This window comes from Neofelis nebulosa, chromosome 9 (genome assembly GCF_028018385.1).
Source record: "Neofelis nebulosa isolate mNeoNeb1 chromosome 9, mNeoNeb1.pri, whole genome shotgun sequence".
Taxonomy (NCBI): Eukaryota; Metazoa; Chordata; class Mammalia; order Carnivora; family Felidae; genus Neofelis; species Neofelis nebulosa.
Genome location: NC_080790.1, coordinates 107,746,954 through 107,760,431, shown reverse-complemented (window position 1 = coordinate 107,760,431; position 13,478 = coordinate 107,746,954). Strand labels below are relative to the sequence as shown.

Here is a 13,478-nt window from a genome sequence, read left to right as displayed (position 1 = left end):
AGAATTAAAAGATATGCAAAGTCAGTCTGGCTTTGTGCTGACCCATAGAAATACGCATTCTGGAGCTTGCTTTATAAATAATATCCGTCTATATGGCTGGAATGAATAATGTCCAGTTATTAGTACTTCTAGACTTTAGGTCCTTAGGCCCTTTCTGCAAAATAAATGATTAAAGTAACCTTCAAGAAATTTTCTAAGTTATTTTCTAGGATTAAGTGAATTGTTTGCCTTTGAATTATTGCATTCCAAGTCAGACATTTCTTAGTGCATTCAAAATATCTTCTTATTGTAGCAAGCTCTGCTTCAATTTTCTTGTATTAACTTACCATTTAAAGGATTTATTTGAGCCTCACTTACTTTTTAAAGGATTTATTTGAGCCTCTTAGAGAAACCCTGCCATCTTGTGATCTTTTAGTTGATTAATATTAAAGCCTCATTAACCAAGTTGTGTTTTCACAATTGCAGACATAAATCCTTATCTGTTTACTTTGTCTGAGTCCACAATAGTTTTAGAACACCTTAAGAGTGTTGGGGTTTGTGGTATTGAGTACTTGAAATTTTGATATATATATTTTTTCAAGTAATAACTGATTCAAACTGATCTCAGTTTTAGATTCCTATATTTCTGTTTCTTTAATTGCCAAAGTGACAGTTTTCATTTGTGGAAAATACTGATCCTTGCTCAATATTATATCTCATTATAAGGAAGCATCTTACTGTTTCCTTAAAAAGCACAAAAATATCATCTAATGAGCCTGATGACTTATACTGCACTATTGTAATAAATAACTGAATTAGAGCTAATTTTTGGCTAGATACAGATTTGAGAGGACTAATGAAGACACCATTACAGTAGAATAAATGAGAAGAACATTCTACCCTGTGGTCAGATGGATTTAAGGAATGGAGTAAGGCCAAGGCATCCATGGATCAGAGCTAGAGCCTTCTCTCTATAGAGATCTGTAACTGATCTGGGATCAGAACCACTGCAAGTCAGGTTAGATACTGCCCAAGGGCACCCATCCAGCCTAGTGTTGCACAGTCTCATTCAGAGCTGGGCTGGCCCTGAATTACACAAGAACCTTTTGGATTTTGATCCCATCAATGTGGATATACTCTGAGGACATTTGGGACAAACTCAATATCCCTTTCAAACACAGATTAGAATCCGCAAAACATCTGCCCTACATGGGAGCAGCTCAGAAAGACTTTCTCTAGTAATGGCCAAGGGTTCACTTCACCTGCGATGTTTTACTCTCACACTTGCAACAAGACACAATCTTGCAGCCTCTTGTAGGCATTGAGAGAGGTATTTTGTGGGTGTACACCATCCCACTATAACATGGTTCTAGATAACTTCACAAGGAAAAAAAACCTCAAAACAGTAAGAGATGAGATGCCACTATCTAAAACACAGAGAAATGTTTTGAGAGCTTTAAAATATACTCTTGTTAAGTGTTGGTGTGGATGTGGAGAAAAAGAACCCTCAGGCACTGCTGGTATGAATGCAAACTGGTGCAGCCAATGTGGAAAACAATATGGAGTTTCCTCAAAAAGTTAAAAATAGAACTATCATGTGATCCAGTAATTCCACTACTGGGTATTTACCCAAAGAATATGAAAACACCAACTGGAAAAGATACATGTACCCCTATTTTTTTTGCAGAATTATTTATAAGAGCCAAATTATGGAAGCAACCTGAGTTTCATCAACAGATGAGTGGATAAAGATGTGGTACATATGTACAAGGGAATATTACTTAGCTATAAAAAATGAAATCTTGCCATTTGCAACAACATGGATGGATCTAGAGTGTAAAATGCTAAGTGAAATAAGTTATCAAAGACAAATTCATATGATTTCACTCATGTGGAATTTAAGAAATAAAACAAAGAAAAAAAGACACAAACCAAAAAACATGTTCTTAACCGTAAAGAACAAATTGATGGTTACCAGATGGGAGGTGGGTGGGGGATGGGTGAAATAGGTGAAGGGGATTAAGAGTTCACTTATCATGATGAGCACTGAGTAATATATAGAATGGCTGAGTCACTATATTGTACACTTGAAACTAATATAGCACTATTTGTTAATTACACTAGAATTAAAATTTTGGAAAAAGTAGTCCCACTTTGAAAATAAAAAAAAAAACACTCTCATTATTTTCCAGTCTAAATACTCATGGCCTTTATTTCTCATTGCGAGGGATTCAGAGTGTTAAATCTTCTCCATCATAGACTGTCCTCCCAAAGACGCAGCATACCTTACTGCCTACATCCTTGCATAACAACCATAACACTGAAGTAAGTTACATACTATATTAGCTCAGCAAGCAGCAAAAATTCACCAAATCAAATAATTACTGAAATGCATGCAAATGCTAAACCTAGTTCACAAACGTACATGTTGTACAACTGGCATACAATCCTATTTTAATCCTGCTATCAGCCTGGATTAAAACATAAATGAATAAAAAGATAAAGTATTCCTTACTGACTAGTCAGAGGTAAAAAGTAAAATCATGATGACAAATGATTAATGAATACAACTAACAAGAAACAGTTACCAAGTACTGACTACGTGCCAGGTTCTATGCTAAGCACTCAAAGTGTTCTAGTGACAACAGTTTATAGCAGGGGAAACTAATGGGTTCAGAGATACACACACAAGGTGGAGAACAAGGAGTTGCTTCTCTGGAAGACAGAAAGCTAATACCTACCTGCACCACTGTTGCTAACTATGAAAAGAGATGAAAAGACAAAAGACTAGAAAGTCTCTTCATACATGTGTCACAGACAACAGCTCCAGGATTCCTAACCCTGACTGTGGCCCCAGAGTCAGCGACAGTGCTTCCCAAGTTCAATCTCCTGTACATTGCTTTCATGACATTAGTCTCACCTTGTACTATCTTTTATATTTGTTAATATTTTTCATTAATTTGAGTGACTTTTTATAAGTTCAAAAACTTCAAAGAAATTTTATATTGCTACCAAAAATATATAATCAGTACCAATTCCATATCTAGAAAATGTCTATCCATTCTTTGAGAAATTCCTTGAGTTGTACATCTTCCAGGCTTCAGTGACTCTAATGAGGTAGGCAAATGTCAAGACTACATGTGAGGATAAGTGTTATAGTTAAAGTGGTGGTGACTTCTAGGAGTTTATATAAAAATTAAAATACATAGGTGGATACCATCATCACTGGATTGGAAAGACAATCTGAATTTTAGTGACTGGACAGAACATTTGAGATTATCAACCACCCCTTCCCCCACTTTTCCCACATTGTTGTACAAGTTACCTACCAAGCATCCCTCAGATTCCAGAGGACAGCAGGAAGCTCACAGGATCTGGCTTATAACACTATTCAAGTAACTTCTTCACTCAAGCGTTTATTCAAGCAAGAACATATGGGAGGTTGGTGTAGAGTTAAGAAAGCCAAATGTAGAGCACAACAAAACCCTTGAGTTCATAGGAACTCAGCTGTGTGGGTGTCTCCTCACCAAGCAATTCTGACATCCTGAGGACAAGTTCTTATTTCCAAATTGCCAGACCCCGCAGGCTGGCTTCACTAAAGCAGAAACTCAAGGACTTTAAGGATTAGTTAAGTAGGCTCTGATCTTATAGATGCTGCTCTTCTTATTTTATCTTTTCATTACAGAAAAAAAGACAAATACAGAGCAAGATAAGAGATTTTTAAAAAATCAGCCATAATTTCAGTATCAAAGATAGCTACTGTTGACATTTGATTAATCTCCTTCCAAGCATTTTCCTATATACACATAAAAACTCCATATGAATTTAACCTTACACAAACTGTTTTGTTATCTTTTCCCCCACTTAATAACATAAAATTTTCCCTATAGAAGTATTTTTTAATGCTTATTTAATTTATTTTGAGAGAGAGAGAGAAAGCATGAAAGAGAGTACTTGCACATGAGTGTGAGCAGGGAAGGGGCACATACAGAGGGAGAGAGAAAATCCCAAGCAGGCTCCACGCTGTCAGCACAGAGCCTGATGTGAGTCTCAAACACACTAACTGTGAGATTATGACCTGTGCTGATATCAAGAGTTGGAGCCTTAACCAACTGAGCCATCCAGGCGCTCTGCAACACCCCCATAAAAGTATTATACATAATCAGCCACTCATGCATGGTTAGACTGTCGCTGAAGAAACACTGACTTCTATCTGTCTATGTAGCCACAACATCTCAGTAGGATAAGAGATTGTGGGTGGGCATCAACAATCTTGTCTCACTGGTATTAGCCACTCTGTGTCTTTCCTTCTTTCCTGTTTTGATCTTCTTCCTTAAGGACTTTATACTCATTTAGTTCTTGCCATTCCCTCTCCCTCCCTCTCTCTCTACATGCTGTTTATTTTGTTCACTGTTAATATGATTGCACTATAGTTTTATATTGTCTAGACATGAGTTATAAACAGATTATGTTCCCCACAATTATACATTCAACTGATGAAAGGATCTTGGGCAGGGGAGATGGGCTGGCTAAATATGCTGAGTGGGCTGGGTAATCGGCTAGGAGGACTGGCTCAGTAAGTGGTTCTTTAGGTGTAAAAAGGCAAGACTACACCTGAAGGCTGAGGGGGGAACCAGGCTGAAAATCATACCCTCTTTGAATAAGAGGGCCAGGCCTCAATTCTGGAAACAGGTTGTGAGAGCCCTTCCCAGAGATTTCATGCAAGTCTGGAAACTTGTTTCTAAGAAAAGAAGAAACTACAAAAGTTGCCAAGAGACTTGAAAAACCTAGATGCTGATACAGAGGGTGATACATGATTTCTATTTTTAAGATTTTTAGATTTTTAAGGTAATGAATACACATCCGAAGAAATCAAAATAATCTACAGACTTACCATTTATGTTCTTTTAGTCACGTTAACCCCCAACGTGCACGCGCGTGCGCACACCCCCCCCCCCCCCCCCCACACACACACAAAACCTATAGTCAGGGCAAATACATTACTGATACTAATAAACATAAATGGACTAAATTTATCATTTAAAAGAATTACTTGTTGCTGTATGCATTTTACAAGACTCATTCAAAACAGAAAAAGCAATTAAAAAGGTTGAAAGTGAAAAACATTCCAGGCAAATACTGACAAAAAAGAAAAAAAATATGGTATTAATATTAGATAAAGGCGATTCTGTAGAGTGTAAAATGTAACTGTGTGTCAAATTTAAGTTTATTCTATAAAACTATCTTCTTTTGTCCCCTTTTAAATATTGGGAAATATATTCTAAATATACATGGGTATATAAATATCATATATACTCTACTCCTCAATCACTAAGAAGAACATCTCAATTGGTTATTCAGAGACAGATCATATTCTATTCTCCAAAATGCCCCCCCTCTTTTTTTTTTGCAGTCTGACACATCCACACAGAATCTTTCCATGCTTGCCCATGGCTGGAGCACTGTGTGTATGAAGATAAAATACCCACTCCTGGCCTTGACACAACAATGCCACATATTGTAATTATTTGCATGATAAAATGAAAAACTGTAACTCCTTACCTAAACTCTTGCTTATCAAAGCACAAATGCCAAGTTATATGAGGTCAAAGTAATTGTTTTTCTTCCCAGATACTGTATTTGAAAATAAACTTATTTTACATTTTTCTTCCCAGATACTGTATTTGAAAATACATCTCTTTTACAATGTGTGAAATTGATGACCAACTTCCATCCAAGCTCTTCTTAAACAACTAAACAAATTCATCTCTTGACCTGCACTTATTATAGGTTCAATGCCAAGATCTTGCTCTCATGATTCCTGAAATCCATCTATTATGAGTATCCTGTTCAATTAGACATTATAAGGCTACAACGTTCTCAGATGGCTATCAGAATATATGACTCTGACAACCTTCAGTGTCAACATACTGCAAAAGGTAAAATCCTTACTCTCAATTCCCAGTTGGCAATTCATAATTCTCAAATCCTGAATAAACTTCTCACCAGTGTTAAGAAAATAGTAGAAGGAAACCATATAAAATCATGCTATCTGGTGAGAGGGAAAATCCAAGTTATTATTTAATATCATACACAAACGCCAAAAAATAATTAACAAACATTAAGAAATACTGAATCCAAGTGACAAACTTAATTTCTGATTTTAAAAAATTCTGAAGTTACTATTCTACCTCACAAGGCAGAAAATAAAATATAACTGAAAAACTAGGATGCAAAAGGTTGTTCTTAAATTTCCTAAACATACACTGATGTGCATGAGAAACAGAAGAGTCTTATGAACTTCTTGAATGTTAAGTTCCAAATATGACATCATGACTTAGAATCATAGTTTGAAAAGACAAATATAAGTACACACTTCTAAAGATTTTTTTGAAATACTTTAAGGATATATATTTAATTCCACAGCAAGTTTGTTAAATTTGGCAAAATTTAGCCCATCCTACACAAAAATGGAAGTAAAAGATTACGTAACACATTCAAGATTATATAATTGTTCAAATTTTAACCTAAATAACAGTTCTAACTCACTGAAATGACTCAGGGAAATGATAAAATCACATATACAAGGGACACTCAAAGTTCTTCTTAAATTGTCACAGAGTAAATATCTTAGGCTTGTGGGACACATGGTCTCTGTCACAACTACTCAACTCTACCATCATAGCATGAAAGTAGTTCTAGACAACAGGCAATGAATGAAAACTAATGTGTTCTAATAAAAGTTATCAAAACAGGTGGCCAGTCCCCAAGATATAGTTTGCTGATCCCTGACACACAGAATAGGACTTTGACACAGTAGTTACAGGTCCTTGTTCAATTTATGCCCTTCTACACAGAGACACGTTTCTACTGGGGACTCCACATGAGAGCAATTGTGTGCCGTAAGGAGAAAAGTGAATTATAAAAGTACTTATAAGTGTTTACTTTCCTATTGCTTAGAAGCTACATTCTTACTCCTTAAAAACCTCTCTGCCAAGATAGTCACAAAAGGTATATTTAATTACTCACCCATATCTTGCCAGAGATGCTAAATAGACCAGCCATTCCAGACATCCTAAAAAAAAATTAATAAATGAAGAGAAGGAGAACCACTGGTGATATATACTATGATGAAACAAACCAAAACAAAGCTTAGGTCATAAGGATCTGCCCCTCCACTTTTTGCAATATGTTGTCCTCTCTCCTGGATTAACTTCCATTCCCATAAAGCTTAGATTTCATAGCCTTCATTTCAATTCCTCTGCTATAAATACATTCAACCCCCCTGGCCCTTTCTCCCACCACTGTACATACCTGGCAAAAACCCCAACCCGGGGCAGCTGCGTGTCTCTGGAGAAAACCACATGACTGACTGCTCCCCCTTCCCAGTCACAAACCTCAGGAAGCACTCAATACTGCATTGTCTTAGGCTCCACTTGAGATGATAGCTCATGTCTTTTCCCTCTCTTCAGACCTTCCACACCCTCCCCTTTCCATGCATGCTTAGCTAACAAATACTCCTTGTATGTCCCTGTGAAATCAGAAGCCATTATGTGACCTCTCTTATCTTCCCACCATCAAATCTGAGCCTGGTGTACACCTGATCTACCTCCTCCTGTTACAGCAGAGAAAGTTGATCTGCCCTACCACAGTCTAATTCCTCGATTTGCGTCTTGGATCTTTAGTCTTGGACACTTTAGTCTTGTTAATGACTTGGCTCTTTCTGCCACTCCTTTTCCTACATTAGTAATTTCTCCCTTTCTGCTGGATCATTTTCTTCTGCATGAAAGCATGTTCTATCCCCTCTTTTCTTTTAAAAAGCACATTCTTAGACTTCACAAATGTCTCCAAAGAGTAGCTATGCTTACTGTTTCTTCTCCTCACCATACCTTTAACCATCACATCTGGCTTCCATCCTCACTACTACATTATCACTACTTGTCAAGACCATGATGACTTTGCACTGCTTTACCAAACATCCATGTCTCGGACTCGATCTTTTAACCTTGGTAACACAGGACACAAGTGACTACTCCCTCTTTCTTGAGCACTCTTTGCTTAGCTTCTAGGAAATCGTACACCCTTAACTGTCTGCCGGCCTCATTGGTACTCATTTTCAGTTTCCTTTTATTGACTTCTTCTCTAATCTTAATTTTGGGGTGTCTCCTGGCTCAGTCCCAAGCACTTTTCTTTTTACCTCTCTCTAGGTGATCCCCTCCCTTCTAAGGTTTAAATACCACCCACACACTTTGTTCCTCAATTCTCTATGGAGACCCATCTCTACACATTCAACCTGAGAGCTCTAGAAAGAAGTCTGCATCTCAAACTTATTTTAAATCCATCCATTCTCTCAATTCCCACTGCTGACACACTGATAGGTACTACAACCATCCCTAGGCTGGACACTGCAACAGCTTTTAACTGTCTCCCCTCATCTATTTGTGCCCCTTCCAACCTCTCCTCCTAAGAGCCATCTTCTAATTGTATGCACTGATAACATCCAAGAGCCAAAATCTGGCTCCTGCCTCTCTTTCTCGGTGTATACCACCCCTAATCCTTTTCCCTGTGCTCAACCTTGTTTCTGCTCCTCAGCACGATGAGCTCTTTCCAAATTGGGGCCTTTGGCCATGCTATACCCATTGTTGAGAATATTCCTACCCCTGCTCTTTACCCAGCTAGGTCATTCTATCCTTCAGATCTGCCTGCTACTCTGCCTGTCATCCAATGGACGCCCATGCCCCCATAGTTCATCCCTGTCTTAGTAAGGGTTTGTTTTTAATAGCCCTTATCCAGACTAGGATTCTTTATATCCCTAGTTGTTTTTCTTAATATGTCTTACTTTAAGTTTCATAAGGAGAGCAGAGGGACCAACTCTGTCTTTCTCCCTGTTAAATATCTAGCACCTAGAATAGCATCTGGCATAAAATCAGTACTCAAATATTTGTAGAATGAAATGCCAAAGATGAACTGCTTTTACAGTAAGCTATGTATTTCTTGGGTATTTTATAAAATACTATTTCATGATTTATTCCTGAAATATTGCATGATTTGATTCTATTTCACCAGGAATATTCCCTATGCTTGTGTAAACTAACATAATATTAACTGCAATTATCACAATTCATTCAAATTTAAAACCAACTGTGGAAAAAAGTTAATATGGTCTGGCATTATGTACTTCACCAAGAATTATACAGTTTGCCATCATGAACAAAAGTTACCCCAGCAGTGTTACGCGAGGCAGCCAAAGACACCATAGGTTTTATTTCCACATAGATACGATAGCTTCAGAAGAAAGAATGGTAAATGATATTCAGTATCATATTTTGTAAAGACAAAAAAGTTGATATGCCTTAGTGCAAAAGCTAGAGGAAAGGCTTTTGTAATCCACCTGAATCTGAATACTTAATTCCTAGTATACTAACAACTGGCTGAAACATATGTGGGTCATAAAACCAGAAACACAACACAGGCCAAGCGTGGTCAGTATGTAGTCTGGGTAATCAGAAGTGAATATGAAGAAAAATGTAGACCTTGAATGCCTATGGACTGTTAACTTGATACCTCTGTTTTATAAAAACACCCTGAAAAAAAAAAAAAAATAATAACAAGTTACGTCAGAGAAGCCGGGGATTTCCAGCCAGTCAGAGGCTCAACTGATTGCCATTTCTTCTCTAAGATATAATTCTGCAGGTCTTCATAGATTCCTGGGCCACGGTAACGGCGGAATATTCCATCCTTTGCACTATAAATTATAAAAACAAATAGAAAATAAATCTATTAAAATGATAAGTGTTATAGGTAATAGAAACCAAAACAACAACTAATTTTACATGTGAACTCTACTTTGAATTTTAACTTGGCTCAAATGAAGAAAACAATTATAGGTAAGCATAAATCAGAAGGTATGCATTATATTAATCTGTTACAGCTGAGAAATTCCAAAACAGCAAGCACAATATATTCTATGTGTAATTTTATCACTGCACAGTTTGGGACCACAAGCAAAGTTCTTGGCAGTGTCTAATCTACCAAGTTTCTTTTTATTATTTTTGCTACAGATGATTTCAATTTTTCTCTTACAACAGCAAAACATTAATTGTTATCAAGCTTTAAAAAACTGCATCCACACTTCCAAATTTATGTCATTCAAATCCCCCCTGTCAAAATTAACAAAACACCTTGTATTCTCCAGGCCCCTCGGCCTTCCTCTCATTTTCTCGCCATGGTCCAGCTTCCTTAAGGGAAGAGTCTACACTTGCCATTTTCTCCTCCTGTATTGTTTATTCACTACTCATGTGATTGGTGGTTCTGCTTCCATGACTCCAGAGAAACTGCTCTTATGCTCATTGGCACTGCCCACTTGTGAAAATCCCTTCCTTCCTGTTGGCTTTTATGACATGAGCTCTCTTGGCTTCTTCCTATTATTCTGACCACCCTTGTTCAGTTCCTCACTCCCTGTCTTCCTTTGCAGATGTTCTAAAATTGGTCAACACCAGGTTCTATCCTTAACTTATTTCTCCTTCCACAGTATACGTTCTCTCTAGATACATTGCATTTTTATGTACCTCAATGTTGAGGAATCCCAAATACATGTCTTCAGTCTAGATCCTTCTTCTGAGCTTTAGATATGGAAATCAAACCAGCACCTAAACTTCTCCATTTGGAATTAACAGAGGCACTTCACACTATCTTGTCCATTCTGGCCTCTATCTTCCAAACTTCATCTTATTCTAATGGCTCCTCAATAGCTTTTACAAATTCTACATGGCTTAATGGTACCCATTACAGGCTCTTCCTTCGTTACAGCTAATTAGTCACCATGTTCCAATGATCTCACATCCTAAGTATTTCCAGGATCTGTCCCCCTTCCTTTCCCTTCCCTGTAACTCTACCTGAGCCTCTCTAACCTCATCACCCAGGATGATCCAAATGCACTCCATAGGCCAGAACAAATTACAGTCCTCAGAAGGTATCTCATTTTCTTCCAGACTTTTCCATATCTCCTGTACCTGGAAAGGTTTTCTCCACTCTGTCTGCTTAGCCCAATTCCTAACTTATATATCATCAGAGAAATCATCTTTGACCACCCCTGTCCTACTCCCTGCCTGACACTAGGTGCCTTTCCCCTGCTGTACTCTGGGTATCCCTCTCTCCTTCCAGCTATCATTAAATACACACACCAGTATTTCTCTCTTCAAATTTTAAGCTGAATGAGCAATGGTTATGGAAGGCAACTTAGAATTCTTGATACACGTCTACTGCTTTCGAATCTTTTCTAATGTTTCTAGTGTCTAACCAGAAAATTATTTAAACTTACTGAAAAAATGCTGGGAGAGTAGTGACAAAGAAGCGGCCACTTAAACCTACAAGGGGCACAAACAAAAAAAGTTACAAGTCAAACTCAGACTACCCCAAGCACCTAACTTACATTGTAAGAATAAGCAGCCTTGAGCTTGTTTTCATAGCCATGTAATTAAAATCATTCCAGTTATTTAATCACATTTACTATTTTTTTTGTTTTTGTTTGTTTTTTGTTTTTTGGGTTTTTTTTACTTAAAGATATCTTATTTTTATCCATTTTTATTTACCTACCACTTTCTGATGACTGACAGACAATGTGCTTATCTTTGATGTGTTACACTAAAGTTTTCTGGCTTGTGCATTGCTTGGAACTGTATGGTGGCTGAAAGGATAGATTTTAGAGTCATGCAATCTGGGTTAAATACTAAATTCTCCAGTTACTAGCTTTGTGACCTTAGATAAATTACTTAACCTTTCTGTGAAATGGGTATATGAAAGCCTGACTGAATTGTTCTGAAGTTAAGGTAAGTATATTAAGTGCTTAGCACATATTAAATAGAATAGCACATAATTAAAAATAGTACATATTAAATATAAATTATAGATATCAAATCAATTATAGGTTTAAAAACAACAAAGAATATGAAATTATAAGGTCATTATAATTTTTGCACATTTATAAAATTTGTAATTTCTGTCAAGGAACTCTGTGTACTTTAATGGATTGTTTCAATTTGTCTTAGCAAACCCTTACAAAACGATAACCACATATCAAATGCTTTCCTAGGTACATGTGAAAATAAAGATAAATAAAACCCTTCGTCACTGATCCAATATTTACTAGGCATCTTCTTTGTTTCAGGGACTGTAATAATGGCTCAAGACACATAGATAAGGAAGAACAGCGTTTGACATAGACTGTTCTGCCACAGTCTAGTGGCAGAGGGATAGAATTTAATCAGGTAATCACGACCAGAAACAGAGATGCATGATATGAAGGAAAGGGGCATACAACAAAAACTTGCATGAGACTAGGAGTAAAGAACAGATCCCTGCCCTTTAAATGTTCACCAATAAATAATGTTGATGTGGGCACCACAAGAGAGTAAGCCCAGTTCTGGCAAAGAGAAAACTAAAGGACCCCACTGGCCAGCATGGTAAGCTGGCAGAGACAGCATTTCCTCATTTCTCACCACTTCTGCCTTTCCCACTGAAGGACAGTCTGGACAAAATCAAATGCCTATTTAAATAATGTGGCTCAAATGTTACATCTCTGGGATAACTTGCAGTTTGAAACACAGAAGGTTTATTTTTAACAACAAGGGATATTTGTCGATACCTACTTTATAAACTAAATCTATACTCAACAAAATAATTTATTCATTAATGATGAGTCTTCCCAAAGAAGGGTTCTCTGTTTTTTCTCATACCAAGCCAAGCAATTCTAAAACATCCCCTATGGCACCTAAAAGCAAACACAGTACTCTGAAGGCAGTAAAAGTCAATGTTACAAAAAGAAACATAAAGTTCATACATTTATCCCTGCACCTTTTTTTTTAAAGGTTGTACTGGCAGTAACAGAACTCTAACAAGCGTCTGTGTCAACAGGGCATTCTCACCTGTAACAAGCTTGGAACTCCCTTTATCAAGGAGAAAAGGCTTTTTTAAGTAGAGTTCCAAATCTAAATTGCCAAAGAAAAAGTACTGGTAATCCTAAAGACCTGAAGATTATTATATGTTTTGCTTATTACAAAGTTTCATATTTCAATTCTTCCCTAGCTACAGACTGTTTTGACTGCTCCAAACTTTGTACAAGCGGAGTTACAGTGTTAGGGAATTATGCTTTATTTACATGGCCTTTAAAATGGAATGCATAAACAAATTAGTATCCCATCACTATTTCAAGTCTCTATTTAGGTGTTTTTTTTTTTTTGTTTTTTTTTTTTATCAGAAGAAATAGATAGGATTTCTAACAAATGTCAGGCATCACTGAAGGCAATATTTTTTACTTGTTCTTTAAAATCCTTCATACATTCTTGGTCATCATTGGCCATGGCAATAAATTAAAAGTAAACAAACATAAGAAATATTTCATAAAACACATTAACTTACACAGTATTTATAAACAGTATTTCCAGATTCACAGGCCAGCTTGCCTGAAGTCAAATCCCACTTCTGGTTCTTATTAGTTTTTA

At 36.8% G+C, this 13,478-nt stretch overlaps 1 protein-coding gene across 1 annotated transcript in view; it reads right to left on the bottom strand.

The window, feature by feature from the left end:
* Window positions 1-13,478, bottom strand: part of TMX4 (thioredoxin related transmembrane protein 4) — a 42,024-nt gene that overhangs the window by 9,160 nt on the left and 19,386 nt on the right. The window contains exons 3-5 of the mRNA XM_058684916.1: window positions 11,300-11,345; window positions 9,596-9,724; window positions 7,009-7,054 (exon numbers count right to left, since the gene is read on the bottom strand). Of these exons, the coding sequence (XP_058540899.1) occupies window positions 7,009-7,054; window positions 9,596-9,724; window positions 11,300-11,345 (221 nt within the window). The remainder of the gene's footprint in view (window positions 1-7,008; window positions 7,055-9,595; window positions 9,725-11,299; window positions 11,346-13,478) is intronic.